At 44.9% G+C, this 17,229-nt stretch overlaps 1 protein-coding gene and 1 pseudogene across 4 annotated transcripts in view; one reads left to right on the forward strand and one right to left on the reverse strand.

The window, feature by feature from the left end:
• Positions 1-268: 268 nt before the first annotated feature.
• Positions 269-506, forward strand: LOC139266416 (U2 spliceosomal RNA; annotated as a pseudogene).
• An 8,995-nt stretch (positions 507-9,501) lies between these two features.
• Positions 9,502-17,229, reverse strand: part of LOC139266027 (membrane-spanning 4-domains subfamily A member 8-like) — a 65,214-nt gene continuing 57,486 nt past the window's right edge. For all 4 annotated transcript variants that reach the window (XM_070883798.1, XM_070883799.1, XM_070883800.1 and 1 more), the window contains 3 exons: positions 15,007-15,132; positions 14,798-14,917; positions 9,502-12,434 (listed from right to left, as the gene is read on the reverse strand). In XM_070883798.1, coding sequence (XP_070739899.1) covers positions 12,303-12,434; positions 14,798-14,917; positions 15,007-15,132 — 378 coding nt within the window. In that variant the 3' untranslated portion in view covers positions 9,502-12,302. The remainder of the gene's footprint in view (positions 12,435-14,797; positions 14,918-15,006; positions 15,133-17,229) is intronic.

The following is a 17,229-nucleotide window of genomic DNA, read 5'->3' on the forward strand; positions in this document are numbered from 1 at the left end:
CTGCAGAGCTTTGATCAGGTGGGCAGAACAGTAGCAAATGGAATTTAATCCAGAGAAGTGTGACGTAATGCATTTGGGGAGGGCTAACAAGGCAAGGGAATACACATTAAATGGTAGGACATTGAGAAGTGTAAAGGAATAAAGGAACCTGGGATTGCATGTCCGCAGAACCCTGAAGATAGCAGGCCAGGTGGATAAGGTGGTTAAGGAGGCATACGGAATGCTTGCCTTTATTAGCTGAGGCATAGAATATAAGAGCAAGTGGGTATCCGCTTCTCAGCCTTTTGGCTAAGATCATGCGTAACTGACCTGACAGGGGAGTAACCACCATGACCCCAAGGTGGTTCTCCCTGGATCAGGAAGGTATATGGTTGCTTTTTGGAAACAGGAGGTGGGTGGGGTGGCTTGACCCATCCACCTCCACGGAGGTGTGTGGGGGGCCTGACCCATCCACCTCCATGGCACGAACCTGGTATTGCAGTACTTCCAGGAACGGTGCAGTGGCTCTAGGCCTTTTGGCTAAGAGCATTGGCGCAGAGTGATCCTTGATGTGTGCAAGGTGACCTCTAGCGTTTGTGATTTGACAAAGAATTGGAACGATTGGCTACGAATTAAAAAAAAAGTGGGTTATGCTTGAACTGTATAAAACACTGGTTAGGCCACAGCTGGAGTACTGCATTCGGTTCTGGTCATTGCATTACAAGAAGGATGTGATTGCACTGGAGAGGGTACAGAGGAGATTTGCGAGGATGTTGCCGGGAGTGGAAAATCTTAGCTTTGAGGACAGATTGGATAGGCTGGGTTTGTTTTCTTTGGAACAGAGGAGCTGAGGGTAGACCTCATTGAGGTGTATAACGTTATGAGGGGCCTAGATATAGTGGATAGAAAGGGCCTATTTCCCTTAGCAGAGGAGTCAACAACCAGGGGGCATAGATTTAAAGTAATTGGGGGAGGTTTAGAGGGGATTTGAGGGGAAATTTCTTCACCTAGAGGGTGGTGGGGGTCTGGAATTCACTGCCTGAAAGGGTGGTAGAGGCAGAAACCCTCACCACATTTAAAAAGTACTTGGCTGTGCACTCGAAGTGCCAGGGTTACGGACTTAGAGCTGGAAAGTGGGATTAGGCTGGATAGCTCTTTGTTGACCAGCGTGGACACGATGGGCCGAAATGGCCTCCTTCCGTGCTGTAAATTTCTATGGTTCTATGATCTGATCCATTGGTTGTGGGATCACTTAGCTCTGTTTATAGCATGCTGCTCCCGCTGTTTAGAATGCTGTGTAGAGGCAGAACTTTTCTATGTTGATGCTGCAGTAACTTGCTGCTCCAGGCACAATTACACCAGGTTTTGCCTGTAGGCTTGGTACTGAACCCTGGCAAAGTGTTGGTTCTTGACTTTTGTCATTATTTATTTCAGCTTCCAAAGGGCCTTTCCAATCCAGATCCCATTTATGATAGCCTGATTCTCCAAGATACGACCTACACGCCCATGAGTGCTGTTAAAAAGCTGGAAATTTCAACAGTTGCAAAATGAAGAGTACGTAAGAAGAAGAAAAGAAAGACTCGCATTGCTAAAGCGCCTTTCCTGCCTGTAGGATGTCCCAAAGCGCTTTACAGCCAGTGAAGTACTTCTGAAGTCTACTCCCTCTTGTGCTGTAGGAAATGTGGCAGGCAGTTTGTGCACAACAAGCTCCCACAAACAACAATGTTTTAGTGATGTTGGTTGAGGTATAAACATTGGCCAGGACACTGCAGAGATCATCCCTGCTCTTTTAAATAGTGCGCTGCGATCTTTTCCGTCCACCAGAGAGGCCCAGACTTAACTTCACATCCAAAAGATGATGCAACAGACAGTGCAGGACTCCCCCAGTACTGCACTGGAGAGTCAGCCTAGATTTTGTGTCCTGGAGTGGGACCTGAACCCACAACCTTCTGACCCAACAGTATAGAAAGCTAGCCGCTGAGCCACGGCTGACAAGATACAGCTGCCGTCTTTACTATGGCTGTCTTTGCTGACTTCACTCAGCAAATACACGCTATATAAAAGCAGCAATGTTAAAGCCAAGATATTGCTCAGCAGGTCTTAGAAACATAGAAACATAGAAAATAGGTGCAGGAGTAGGCTATTCGGCCCTTTGAGCCTGCACCACCATTCAATAAGATCATGGCTGATCATGCAACTTCAGTACCCCTTTCCTGCTTTCTCTCCATACCCCTTGATCCCTTAAGCCATAAAGACCACATCTAACTCCCTTTTAAATATATGTAATGAACTGGCCTCAACAACTTTCTGTGGTGGAGAATTCCACAGGTTTACAACTCTCTGAGTGAAGACGTTTCTCCTCATCTCAGTCCTAAATGGCTTACCCCTTATCCTTAGACTGTGTCCCCTGCTTTCGGACTTCCCCAACATCAGTAACATTCTTCCTGCATCTAACCTGTCCAATCCCGTCAGAATTTTATATGTTTCGATGAGATCCCCTCTAATTCTTCGAAATTCCAGTGAATATAAGCCTAGTCGACCCAGTCTTTCTTCATATGTCAGTCCTGCCATCCCTGGAATTAGTCTGGTGAACCTTTGCTGCACTCCCTCAATAGCAAGAACGCCCTTCCTCAGATTCGGAGACCAAATTGAACACAATATTCCAGGTGAGACCTCACCAAGGCCCTGTACAACTGCAGTAAGACCTCCCTTCTCCTATACTCAAATTCCCTAGCTATGAAGGCCAACATGCCATGTGCCTTCTTCATCACCTGCTGTACCTGCATGCCAACTTTCAATGACTGATGTACCATGACACCCAGGTCTCGTTGCACCTCCCCTTTTCCTAATCTGCCGCCATTCAGATAATATTCTGCCTTATTACTCGTTGGAATTCAGAAGGATGAGGGGAGATCTTATAGAAACATTTAAAATAATGAAAGGGATAGACAAGATAGAGGCAGAGAGGTTGTTTCCACTGGTCAGGGAGACTAGAACTAGGGGGCACAGCCTCAAAATACGGGGGAGCCAATTTAAAACCGAGTTGAGAAGGAATTTCTTCTCCCAGAGGGTTGTGAATCTGTGGAATTCTCTGCCCAAGGAAGCAGTTAAGGCTAGCTCATTGAATGTATTCCAATCACAGATAGATAGATTTTTAACCAATAAGGGAATTAAGAGTTACGGGGAGCGGGCGCGTAAGTGGAGCTGAGTCCACGGCCAGATCAGTCATGATCTTGTTGAATGGCGGAGCAGGCTCGAGGGGCTAGATGGCTTCCTCCTGTTCCTAATTCTTATGTTCTTATGTTCTTATGCCTTCGTGTTTTTGCCACCAAAGTGGATAACCTCACATTTATCCACATTATACTGCATCTGCCATGGATTTGCCCACTCACCTAACCTGTCCAAGTCACCCTGCAGCTTCTTAGCATCCTCCTCACAGCTCACACCGCCACCCAGCTTAGTGTCATATACAAACTTGGAGATATTATACTCAATTCTTTCATCTAAATCATTGATGTATATTGTAAATAGCTGGGGCCCCAGCACTGAGCCCTGCGGCACCGCACTAGTCACTGCCTGCCATTCTGAAAAGGACCCGTTTATCCCGACTCTCTGCTTCCTGTCTGCCAACCAGTTCTCTATCCACGTTAATACATTACCCCCAATACCATGTGCTTTAATGTTGCACACCAATCTCTTGTATGGGACCTTGTCAAAAGCCTTTTGAAATCCAAATACACCACATCTGCTGGTTCTCCCTTGTCCACTCCACTAGTTACATCCTCAAAAAATTCTAGAAGATTTGTCAAGCATGATTTCCCTTTCATAAATCCACGCTGACTTGGACCGATCCTGCCACTGCTTTCCAAATGCGCTGCTATTTCATCTTTAATAATTGATTTGAACATTTTCCCTACTACTGATGTCAGGCTAACTGGTCTATAATTCCCTGTTTTCTCTCTCCCTCCTTTTTTAAAAAGTGGTGTTACATTAGCTACTCTCCAGTCCATAGGAATTGATCCAGAGTCGATAGACTGTTGGAAAATGATCACCAATGCATCCACTATTTCTAGGGCCACTTCCTTAAGTACTCTGGGATGCAGCCTATGAGTCCCTGGGGATTTATCGGCCTTCAATCCCATCAATTTCCCTAACACAATTTCCCGACTAATAAGGTTATCCTTCAGTTACTCCTTCTCACTAGACCCTCGGTCCCCTAGTATTTCCGGAAGGTTATTTGTGTCTTCCTTCGTGAAGACAGAACCAAAGTGTTTGTTCAACTGGTCTGCCATTTCTTTGTTCCCCATTATAAATTCATCTGATTCTGACTGCAAGGGACCTACGTTTGTCATCACTAATCTTTTTCTCTTCACATATTTATAGAAGCTTTTGCAGTCAGTTTTTATGTTCTCTGCAAGCTTCCTCTCATACTCTATTTTCCCCCTCCTAATTAAACCCTTTGTCCTCCTCTGATGAATTCTAATTTTCTCCCAGTCCTCAGGTTTGCTGATTTTTCTGGACAATTTATATGCCTCTTCCTTGTGTTTAACACTATCCTTAATTTCTCTTGTTAGCCACAGTTGAGCCACCTTCCCCATTTTATTTTTACTCCAGACAGGGATGTACAATTGTTGAAGTTCATCCATGTGATCTGTAAATGTTTTCCATTGGCTATCCACCGCCAACCCTTTAAGTATCATTCGCCAGTCTATCCTAACCAACTCACGTCTCATACCATCGAAGTTACCTTTCCTTAAGTTCAGGACCCTAGTCTCTGAATTAACTGAATGGTGGAAATAGTTGTTTTAACCATTTTTCGGGAGGATCCGGGAGGATCCACTGATCTCTTGCTGGACAATGCCAATGGAATTTGCAAGGCTGCTCAACAAAAGCAGAGCAGCGATCAGTAAAGCAACTGTTAATGTTGGCGATTGAGCTGCGAAGTGGGACAATAGGTCACACTGGACATATCAGACATGGAATAAAGGGTTAAAGTGTGTATGTGCAGAACCAGGGCAGCCATTACAAACTAAACACATAAAGCCAAGGATTAGGTTGAGAACTGTACATCTGTATTTTGTTTGAAAGTTGCTTTTCAGTATATCTTGTCCTAACAGGAGAGGTAAATGGGGGATGGTATGACTCAAACTGACACATCAGTGAAAACAGTACCCAGTACAAGCAACGGTCAAATTGGAGCCAGGCACATAAGTGATAAGATAACATTCCAAGGGATCCTGAGACACAGTAAAATGGAAAGGTACCAGGAAAGGCGGGATAGAAATCATCTTTGCTTTGAGTGACAATGGCTTTTGACCATTCGAACCAATGTATGTATGTCACATGTATTGAATGTCCTGCCATTATAGGCCGAGTAACTGTATAAAAACCCTGTGTGTTCTTTGATCAGAGAGAAACGGGTACAGAGAGTTCAGTAGGGACTGACATATGGCCTGTTTTCTCCCTTGCAAGTAAAACAAACTGACTTGAGTTTGATTCCTAACAGACGCTGTCGGGGTTATTTATTTAATCTCCACTTCAAGCTGCATAGCCAAAACAGTAGATGGTATGTCACAGGAGATAGTGAGCAAACTTCCCACTGCTCTAGTCAGACCGCACCTCAAGTATTGTGTCCAGTTCTGGTCCCAAGAGACAAGAGAGACATTCAAGTACTGGAGGCAGTGCAGAGAAGAGCAACACAGCTGATTGTAAGAATAAAAGAGAATAAAAGTGTTTAGTAATGATAAAATTGATTCTGTTTATATATATGTAAGTGTAGATTATACAAAAAGACAAGTTTGAAGAGACCTTCCCCAAGTTCATGTTTCCTGGCTGGGCAGAGCTCAAGTTACAAAGAAGCATGGCTTTGAAACTCAGCAAACTGGAAAAGATGTTAATTGGAAAGCCATTAACCTAATCAAGGAATGGCACCAGCCCTCCAGACGGACACATGTATGAGGAGAAGCTGGAGTGTCCCCCAGATCGGGGGGCACTTGATTTAATGTTTATTTTTGTCCCCAAAAAAGAGTTGTATGAGGAGAAGCCAATCAGGAACGGCCCTGGAACCAAAACCCAATCCTGAGGCTTTCTGAGAAACTATGGCCTGAAGAGGTATAAAAACTCAACCCATAGATTGCTGTTTTTTTCTTAAGCACGTGGCAAAGCAGGACCTCCCTCTACAGACAAAGGAGCAGGCTGTGTGCTTTGCCAGAGGGAAGTAAAGTATACCTTTTTATACCTTTTTTATTGTAACATCATTGTATCTGTTGTAATTAAGTAGAGTCCGTGGGATAGAACATAAGAACATAAGAATTAGGAACAGGAGTAGGCCATCTAGCCCCTCGAGCCTGCTCCGCCATTCAACAAGATCATGGCTGATCTGGCCGTGGACTCAGCTCCACTTACCCGCCCGCTCCCCGTAACCCTTAATTCCCTGATTGGTTAAAAATCTATCTATCTGTGACTTGAATACATTCAATGAGCTAGCCTCAACTGCTTCCTTGGGCAGAGAATTCCACAGATTCACAACCCTCTGGGAGAAGAAATTCCTTCTCAACTCGGTTTTAAATTGGCTCCCCCGTATTTTGAGGCTGTACCCCCTAGTTCTAGTCTCCCCGACCAGTGGAAACAACCTCTCTGCCTCTATCTTGTCTATTTGCTATTTGCATGTGCGTGTGTTTAATAAACTTATTCCAAATTGTAATAAAAGAATTGGTCGTGCTGTCAATTTAATGCCAGAGATTTAGAAATCTTACATGATTCCTAATGTCTGAGTAAAAGAAAGAAAAACCTATATTTATCTATGAGCCTTGCATGTCCTCAGGATGTTTCAACGTACTTTACAGTTAATTAAGTACGTTTGAATTTTAGTCAGTATTGTAATGTAGGAAACACAGTAGCCAATTTGCGCACAGCAAGCTCCTACAAGCAGCAATGTCATAACAACCAGATGATCTGTTTTAGTGATGTTGGTTGAGGGTGAGAGATGAGGTAGGATACTGGTGAGAACTCCCCTGCTTTTCTTCAATTAGTGCCATGGGATTTTTTTATATCGACCTGAGAGGACAGTCCGGGCCTCAGTTTAACATTTCATCTGAAAGGACGGCACCTCTGACAGCGCAGCACTCCCTCAGTACTGCACTAGGAGTGGTCAGCCTAGATTTTGTGCTCAAGTGTCTGGAGTGGACTTGAACCCACAACCTTCTGTCCTCTGAGGCAAGAGTGCTACCCACTGAGCCACAGCTGACACTTACTGGGGAGCTATGAGGAAAGACTGGAGAAACGTGGGCTTTTCAGCCTGGAAAAGATGTATCTTGGGGCTGATCTTAAGAACGTAAGAATTAGGAGCATTTGGCCCCTTGAGTCTGCTCCGCCATTCAATAAGTTTGTGCCTGATCTTCAATCTCAACTCCACTTTCCCGCCCGATCCCCATATCCCTTGATAACCCTAATCTTATGGAGGTAGACAGGATTGTAGGGGTATAGATAAAGTTAACCCAGAATATTACTTTATTTTAAACTTTGGAGTAGAAATGGACACAGGCTGAAACTAGTAAAAGTAACCTCACTACTGACCTCAGGAACTTTTTGTTCACTCAAAAACGAATCAACATGTGGAATAAACATCCAGATAAAGGGTAGCGGATGTAAAAAAAATCCTGGAATGGTTTAAGAAACAACTGGATGCCACAATGGGGGATGTTAGGATCTCTCTGGATGGATCAACTAAGATGGCCAAATGGACTCTTCGCAATTCATAATTACTTTGTGGTCTTTGGTGTTTAGAAGTAAAGTGGGACGAGCCTCGTGTGGAGCATAAATACCAGCACAAATGGCCTGTTTCTGTGCTGTTAATTCTACCTGAATCACCAGAACATGATCGGGGATTAATGTCTTCTCCAACAATGCAGCACTCTCTCAGTATGGCACTGGCATGTTAACTCAGATTGCACAGGCAATCTAGGAAGAGCAGCGGGGAACTGAAGCATTGAATGGATTTCAGGTGCTGGATACCAGCTAAAGTGCTGTGGGAATAAGGCTGAAATGAGTAAGCAAACATCGCAGATACTAAATGAGTGCACAGATATAGGAAAGGAAACTGGTGCAACCTCTGGACAGAGATAAGGTGAACAGTACAATGATTTATGTCCCCTTGTACCCAAATCTAATCAACCATCAATCACCACTCGCTGAAATTCTGGGGTTTTGTTCAGTACTTTCAAAATACAACAAATGAACTTTGTAGCTTTGAATAGATTTATTATGCAGCAAAGCAATACAGTTACATTAGAAAACCACAAATTTAAGTTGTGTAGGGCTAGATCTAGGTTAGCTGTCAGAAGGTGGTTCTTTTCACAGAGAATAATAGGCCTCTGAAACAAGCTGCTGTCTCATCTGGTGGATGCAGACTCACTGAATTCCTTCAAGCAAAAGATGGATTTGTTTCTGGCTACAAAGGAGATCACCTCTTGCAGAAGGCAGGTACTGCAGGGAATTTAATGGCCAGAGTGATCTGGACCAGTTTCGATCGCCTAGATGGGTCGGAGAGGAATTTCGCAGATTTTTTTCCCCAAGTTGGCCTGGGTTTATTATCTGTTTTTTTGCCTCTCCCAGGAGATCACATGGTTTGGGGGTGGGGTGGAGTGTATATGTTTTGATACACAAGGTGTCACCATTGTGTGAGACAGGTTGAATGGACCAGAGGGTCTTTACCTGTCTGTCTATGTTCGTATGTAACCCTTGACTACCTAATACATAGAGGTAATCTATTGAAGAGGAGGCTCACCATTGGTCTCTATTTTACAATTTGAGACGATTGAAAATAACATTCATTTTTAAACCCTTCCTTTCTCATTTTCCACCTCTGAATACTTTGTCCTTGAAGGGCCGAATCATGATAATGTGGCAAGGTGACGTGAGTTCGGAAGCTAGTGAATCTCAACACTAGCAATCTAATTGATAAATTCACTGAAAAACTCTAGGGTAAAATAACCCGCGTGTAAAGCTCTTCCTGTCTGGTTTATATTCGATTGATTTAATTCACTTGATACACGTCTCCCTGCACTATTTGTTAATGTGCCCATGAAACTGATCTGTGCTGCATTTATTAACATGCTCACATGATTTTGTGTATTATTTACTGACATACTCCGATGATATTTATTAACATCTTCAGATGATTGTAATATGTGGTCGGCGGCAAAGCGAAGGCTTTCGTCGCTGGCCCCGAAGTAAGCTCTGCACAAAGATTTCATGATCCCTGTGGCGAGGATTTCAGACGCATAATTGAAATCAGTGCAAATTAATGGGAATTCCCAGCAAATCAAAAGCAAATCTAAGCAGCCAACCAAAAGGCAGAATTCTCACAGTCAGGGAAACAGGAAGTGGGTAATTCCTGTGATTCTAACTTAAAAAAACAATTGGTTAGAGAGAGCAAAAGAAAGATGGGGGCTCTCACATGGGGAAAAGGCAAACCTGAAATTAAGATGGGGTGGGGGTAAAGGGGTAGGGTGGCAGTAGGTGGTGGCGGGGGGCTGAGCACAGCGCAGCCAGTATTGGTCATTGAAAGACCGCAACTTCAGGATTTCCGTGTTAGCCTGCGTATGCGGCAAATCCTGATGTTGCGGTCAGTTTCAAAGACGAAATGATGGCGAATGCTGCCCAGTTCGCCGCCTTCAGGACCGCAAGTTCCGGGATTCGTTACTTGGGTGCTGTTGGATTTTATATTTGCAGTGTGTTTGGGTGACATTCTGCTATTTGTTGGTGTGTTGAGCTGTCACTGTGTGCCATTCGGCTGAAATTTGTCTGTTACCACAAGTGAGTGAAATCGCTTTTGTGTTATTTCTCAATACATGTGGGTGACCTTAAAATGTGTGCTTTTTTTAAACTTGTTTGCATACCATTTCAGTCTGCTGTTTGCTAACACATTAGCTTTTAATTCCTCACTGATAAAATGTTCAGCTGGCATTTCTGTTGATGCAATTTCTTAACACCTGAGAGTGAAATTGTTGGTACACAATTTTCAACAGACCGCCCTGGAGATGGAAATGAGAATTGGACCGTTTCTGTAATGGATGGCTGATCTTCAGCGCCAGTGTGCCGGACATTGATACTTATTTTGTAACATGGCTAATCAAGTTTAAACAGATTAATAATGGTTCCAAGACGCAGAACTGTCACCTTTAAACATCGGGGTAGACTCTCTTGATTTTGATCTTGATTTTGTGGGACAGTGTGAAACCAGCGATATCGAGCTGGAAGCCCGTTTTACATCTCTCCTGATTTTTATTTCCACTGACTTTGAATCGGGAGAGAAGTAACACAGGCTGCCGACCTGCTATCATTCCGGTGTACACCCCGGTGGAAGACCATCCTAAGTGGAGGAAGAGCATCCAGGAGGGCGCTGAGCACCTCAAGTCTCGTCGCCGAGAGCATGCTGAAAACAAGCGCAGGCAGCGGAAGGAGCGTGCGGCAAACCTGTCCCACCCACCCTTTCCTTCAACCACTGTCTGTCCCACCTGTGACAGAGACTATAATTCCCGTATTGTTCTGTTCAGTCACCTGAGAACTCACTTTTAGAGCGGAAGCAAGTCTTCCTCGATTTCGAGGGACTGCCTACGAAGATGATGATGATGTACACTATCCCAAAGAATCTAGCTCCAAGAGTTAGTGCTCCAGGCATGGGGGTTTGCTCGACTGGTAGACACATGAGACAACCAGGCACGGGTACCAGTAATGCTTTGGATCTGGGCCTGAATTTAACATTCCAGCATGGAAAGTTGCGGAACTGAATTGAATAAATCGAGCAACGAGTGGATTGTCGCCAGAAATAAATCGGCATCTGATGGTTAGAACAGTGCAACTGGTACACTCAGAGAGCCTGCCACGCCTACTTGGTATAGCTGACACGGGACTCTTGACGACTGTAGGTGGTTCACTCTCAATGCCCTCCGAAGCAGCCTCGAATAGAAAAACCATTGCCACCTTCTCAAGGCAATTGGAGTTTGGGCAATAGATTGGGCAATTGGCACCTGTAGGTGAGGGGAGATGAGCATAGCACAGCCAGTGTTGGAGCTGTCATTGACCGACCGCAACTTCAGGATTTCCGCGTTCTGCTGTGTATGCGGCAAATCCTGATGTTGCGGTCAGTTTCAAAAGCGAAATGACGGCAGCCCAAGAACAAAATGAACAGAAAAGATCTGAATCTTTCCAGGCGAACCAGTAATATTGGGCCAAGTTCTGAAAGACAAACACAATTAATTTTTCCGAAGTAGAATTTCAACAGAAAGCCTTTCCATGTCCAAGCAAAGGTAAATGATAGACGGCTGTTTTAGTGAGTGTAATGGCTGTGTCCAGTGGGGTTCCACAGGGCTCAGTGCTGGGTCCCTTGCTTTTTGTGGTATATATCAATGATCTAGACCTCAATGTAAGGGGCATGATTAAGAAGTTTGCAGATGATACAAAAATGGGACGTGTGGTTGATAGTGAGGAATTAAACTGTAGATTGCAGGAGGATATCAATGAACTGGTCAGGTGAGTGGAACAGTGGCAAATGGAATTCAATCCAGAGATGTGTGAAGTAATGCATTAGTGGAGGGCTAACAAGGCAAGGGAATACACAATAAATGGTAAGTCACTGAGAAGTGTAGAGGAACAGAGGGGCCTTGGAGTGCATGTCCACAGATCCCTGAAGGTAGCAGGGCAGGTAAATAAGATGGTTCAGAAGGCATACGGAATACTTATATCCGATTATACTCGGCTAATAAAGACAAGAGCAGGGAGGTTATGCTAGAACTGCAAAAAACACTAGTTAGGCTACAGCTAGAGTACTGCGTACATTTCTGGTCACCACATGACAGGAAAGATGTGATTGCGCTAGAGAGGGTACAGAGGAGATGTACGATGTTGCTAGGACTGGAGAATTTTAGCTACGAGCAAAGATTGGATAAGCTGGGGTTGTTTTCATTGGAACAGAGGAGGCTGAGGGGAATTTAATTCAGGTGTATAAAATTGGAGGGTCCTGGATAGAGTGGATTTCCCTTATCAGAGAAGTCGATCACCAAGGTACATAGAAGAAGGATTAGAGGGGAGTTGAGGAGAATTTTTTTCACCCAGAGAGGGGTGGGGGTGTCGAACCCACTGCCCAAAAGATTGGTAGAGGCAGAAAGTCTCATCGCATTTGAAAAATACTTGGATGTGCCTTGAAGTGCTGTAACCTCGAGGGCTATGGACTAAGAGCTGGAAAGTGGGATTAGGCTGGATAGCTCTTTTTCAGTCAGCACAGACGCGATGGGTCGAATGGCCTCTTCCTGTGCCGTAAACCTCTATGATTCTATAACTTTTTGATACGTATGTTCCATCACTGTCAATGTCACATCATAGGGAGTAGCATTGTCATTGGCCTGAAGGGAGGGATTTGGTTGTGCAGATGGATTGTTGTACACCACAATGATCGGCTGAAACAAAAAGCAATTATATGAATAAATAGGAGCCGAAATTGTCCCTTTCCTTAAGGATTCTTACCCCCCGAAAATCAGCGGCCACGCTGCGGAGTGGCGTGTCCACCGACTTTTCATGGAATGGCTGCTGATAGCCCAACTGCCCTCCCGAGTTTTCCTGGTGATACCCCAAACCCCCCCTGCTGCTGATCATCACCATGTCCTCACCGTGCACACCGCCGATCTACCCCCCCCCCCCCCGCCGACGGCGACATTCCCCTCGGAAAATCTTCAGCCCACCCAGTGGCCCAGTGAGGCTGTGGCCTTCTGCAGTGGCGGTGTGGCTTCCCTTAAAGGGAAGGGCGCACTGCTGCGGCCGCCATGTTTTTTTTTGTCGGCTGACGGTCATGTTGGCCTGACAATTATGCCCCTGGGCCCCCTCCTGGATGCCAGGCCACTGGCCTGGCCGAAACCCTCCCTGGTGGCCCAGTGGCCCGAAGTTTTAAAAGCGCGGAGGCTCTCCCCTTTAAGTGAGAGCCGCGGTGACGTGGCGCCGAGATGATGCCATCGCGGCAGTGACTCCGCTCCGCCCCCAACTTCCGCCCCTCGGGTGTAGTCACCGCTCCCATTTACACCGACATCCGGATCAAAACAAAAAAAACAAAGAGCCGAATGTCACGCAAGAGGCGACCTGACCGCAGCTGCGGTAAAAACCACTGACACGGGGGTGGGGGCGCCCCGTTTCGGGCGGGGGGCAATTTGCACCCCATAGAATTTTTTAAGTTTTAGCGCCGAAGGAGGCCATTCAGCACATCGTGCTCTGCCTCCTATCTGAAACAGTTGGACCCATTCCCCTGTCACTTTCCCCATTTGGACCCTAACGCCTGTGCTGGCTCTCAGCCAGAGCTATCAATATTTGTCCCTCAACTAACATCACCAGATGTCAGATGATCTGGTCATTATCACATTGCCGTTTGTGGGAGCTATCTGTGCGCAAATTGGCTGCCGCTTTTCCTACATTACTGTCGTGACCATACTTCAAAATTGGCTATAATGCGCTTTGGGTCATCCATAGGTCAAGAAACGTGTGAGAGAATTGCAAGTCTTTCTTTAGCTCCATCCTCCTGCCTTTATTCCCTCAAGTATTTATCCATACTCCATTTAAAATATGACCTGGACTCTGCTTCCACCATTGCGTTCGTGGCCTAATAACCAGCTGTGTAAAATAATATCCCAAAGTTCCCCCTTCATTCCTGGTGCTCTACAACTTATGCCCTTTAAGGAGTTACTGACAGTGGAAATCATTTTCCCCAATTTACCTCATCAAAACCCCACACCATTTTGAACATTGCCATCAAAGTTCCTCTTAAACTTCTCCAATATGTGACACTAATTAAAGAGCTCTCGGGTTCAAGGAAGTCTATAGTCTCGGGGAAGGTACTGAAAACTTGAACTATCCAGCGCATAGCAACACCCACAGATAAACACAAAGCCAGTTACATAGTCACAGAAGAAGCAAAATACACATAACTCAGTGAATAGCAACCAGAAGTGGAGAGGTCAGAAAAACATACTTGCATAGGAATTCTGCGCTTAGAAACCATTGTTGATTTCCTTTACAAGGGAATTGGAAAGAAAAAGAAATAACTTGCATTTATATAGTGCCTTTCACAACCTCAGGACATTCCAAAGCACTGATTTGTGCACAGCAAGGTCCCACAAACAGCAATGTGATAATGACCAGCTAACCTGTTTTTGTGATAATCATTAAAGGATAAATATTGGCCAGGACACCGGGGATAACCCCCACCCTGCTCTTCTTCAAAATAGTGCCACGAGATCTTTTACATCCTCCCGAGAGAGCAGACGGTGCCTCGGTTTAACGTCTCATCTGAAAAGACGGCACTTCCAACAGTGCAGCACTCCCTCAGCATTGCATTAGAGTGTCAGCCTAAATTTTGTCCTCAAGTCTCTGGATTGGGGCTTGAACATACACCTTTATGGCTCAGAGAGCAAGAGTGCTACCAACTGAGGCACAGCTAACACCTGAGACTGCGATTTGCAAAACGGGAATATTGCTGAGTATTTGGACCGAGTGGGATTAGACAATGGGAGACAATAAAAATGATGGGAGGTTAATTTGAACTATTCGTGCCGGGCGGAAAGCGAGCACAACACATTGGCTGGTTGTTTCATGCCCTGCCTGGTTTGCCATTCCATTGACTCCAGTCGGGTGGGGCATAAAACAGGTGTCGACACCCTGATGCCCAACAGTTAAAATCGGCCCATGCATGCTTTTCTAAAATTGGAAAGAGAGCTAATATACATGTGTACATACACAGTGGTGATAGAGTCAAAGATCAGTTCATTATTTAGCTTACCACTGGTGATGCATTGCAACAAGTCACAGCTTTACAGTTAAAGCTTGAAATTGCAATGGATATCGCCCCGTTAAGCAGTGCCAGCACTAGAAGTATGGCCAAACATGGAACTGTGCCACTCTGTAAAGTGGAAAACACAAATAAATTACAGAAAGCGTTTAAAAATATTGCTTAGTTATGGCTCGACATCAACATCATTTGACACTCACCTGATCATAGTAGTTTGGCCGTTCATAATAGCAACATGGTTGCATGGAAATGTTTATAGAATACATTATTACAGCTGGTAAGCAGAAAATGGCACTGATGATATTCATCGATAGACAACCTTTGATCTGGAGATAGAAACATTACAGAACACATGAGAAAACATAGAAAGAAAAAGGGCCATTTGGCCCATCAAGCCTACTCCTACTCCAGCCTATTTACAATCTACCCCGATCATTGAACATACACAAACCCATTCAATGTCATACTTAAGGAAAGATGTCAAAGGTTTTGAAAGGCTGCAGAAGAGATTTACCCGAGTGGACTGAGGGACTTCAGTTACAGACTGGAGAAACTGGGGTCGTTCTCCTTGGAGCAGAGAGCTTCAAGGGAGATTTGATAGAGGTGCTTAAAATCAAGAAGGGTTTTGATAGAGTAAATGAGGGGAAACTGTTCCCAATGGCAGAAGGGTTGGAAGCAGAGGGCACAGATTTTGGGTGATTGGCAAACAAATCAGAGGCGACATGAGGAAACATTTCTTTACACAGAGGGTTGTTATGATCTGGAATGCACTGCCTAAAGGGCGGTGGAAGCAGATTCAATAGTGACTTTCACAAGGGAATTGGATAAATACTTGAAGAAAAAATATTGCAGGGATATGGGGAAAGAGCGGGGGGTGGTGGGGGAGGGGGTAGAGTGGGACTGACTGGATTACTCTTCAAAAGAGCCAGCGCTGACTCGATGGGCCAAATGGCCTCCTCCTGTGCTGTACTAGAATTATAGATGTTAGAAGGAATAAATACTGTGAAATTTTGTTTGACTGCCATTGGGGACAGGGGAATATACCTGAAGAGCTTTCCCTCAGGACATAGAATGACATAACCCAGAAGGAGGCCATTCGGCCTATCGTGCCTGTGCTGGCCCTATGAAAGAGCGATCCCATTAGTCTCACATCCTCACTCCGTGTGCACCTAGGCAGGACTGGAACCAATGTCCGAGGAGGAGTGTTTGCTAGTGCTGTTGGAGAGGAGTTAAACTAATATGGCAGGGGGATGGGAACCAATGCAGGGAGACAGAGGGAAACAAAATGGAGACAGAAGCAAAGGACAGAAAGGAGATGAGTAAAAGTGGAGGGCAGAGAAACCCAAGGCAAAAAACAAACAGGGCCACTTTGCAGCAAAATTCTAAAGGGTCAAAGTGTGTTAAAAAGGCAAGTCTGAAGGCTCTGTGCCTCAATGTGAGGAGTATTCGGAATAAGGTGGATAAATTAACTGTGCAGATAGCAGTTAACAGATACGATGTGGTTGGCATCACAGAGACATGACCAAGGCTGGGAACTCAACATCCAGGGGTATTCAATATTTAGGAAGGATAGACAGAAAGGAAAAGGAGGCGGGGTGGCGTTGCTGGTTAAAGAGGAAATTAATGCAATTGTAAGGAAAGACATTAGCTTGGATGATGTGGAATCGGTATGGGTGGAGCTACGGAATGCCAAGGGGCAGAAAACGCTAGTGGGAGTTGTATACAGACCTCCAAACAGTAGTAGTGATGTTGGGGAGGGCATCAACAAGGAAATTAGGGGTGCATGCAATAAAGGTGCAACAGTTATCATGGGTGACTTTAATATGCATATAGATTGGGCTAACCAAACTGAAAACAATACAGTGGAGGAGGATTTCCTGGAGTGCATAAGAGATGGTTTTCTAGACCAATATGTCGAGGAACCAACTAGGGGGAGGCCATCTTAGACTGGGTGTTGTGTAATGAGAGAGGATTACTTAGCAATCTCGTTGTGCGAGGCCCCTTGGGGAAGAGTGAGCATAATATGGTGGAATTCCATATTAGGATGGAGAATGAAGCAGTTAATTCAGAGACCATGGTCCAGAACTTAAAGAAGGGTAACTTTGAAGTTATGAGATGTGAATCAGCTAGGATAGATTGGCGAATGATACTTAAGGGGTTGACAGTGGATGGACAATGGCAGACATTTAGAGACCGCATGGATGAACTACAACAATTGTACATCCCTGTCTGGCGTAAAAATAAAAAAGGGAAGGTGGCTCAACTGTGGCTATCAAGGGAAATCAGGGATAGTATTAAAGCCAAGGAAGTGGCATACAAATTGGCCAGAAATAGCAGCGAATCCGGGAACTGGGAGAAATTTAGAACTCAGCAAAAGAGGACAAAGGGTTTGATTAGGGCACGGAAAATAGAGTACGAGAGGA

The sequence above is a fragment of the Pristiophorus japonicus genome, chromosome 6, assembly GCF_044704955.1.
Source record: "Pristiophorus japonicus isolate sPriJap1 chromosome 6, sPriJap1.hap1, whole genome shotgun sequence".
NCBI lineage: Eukaryota > Metazoa > Chordata > Chondrichthyes > Pristiophoridae > Pristiophorus > Pristiophorus japonicus.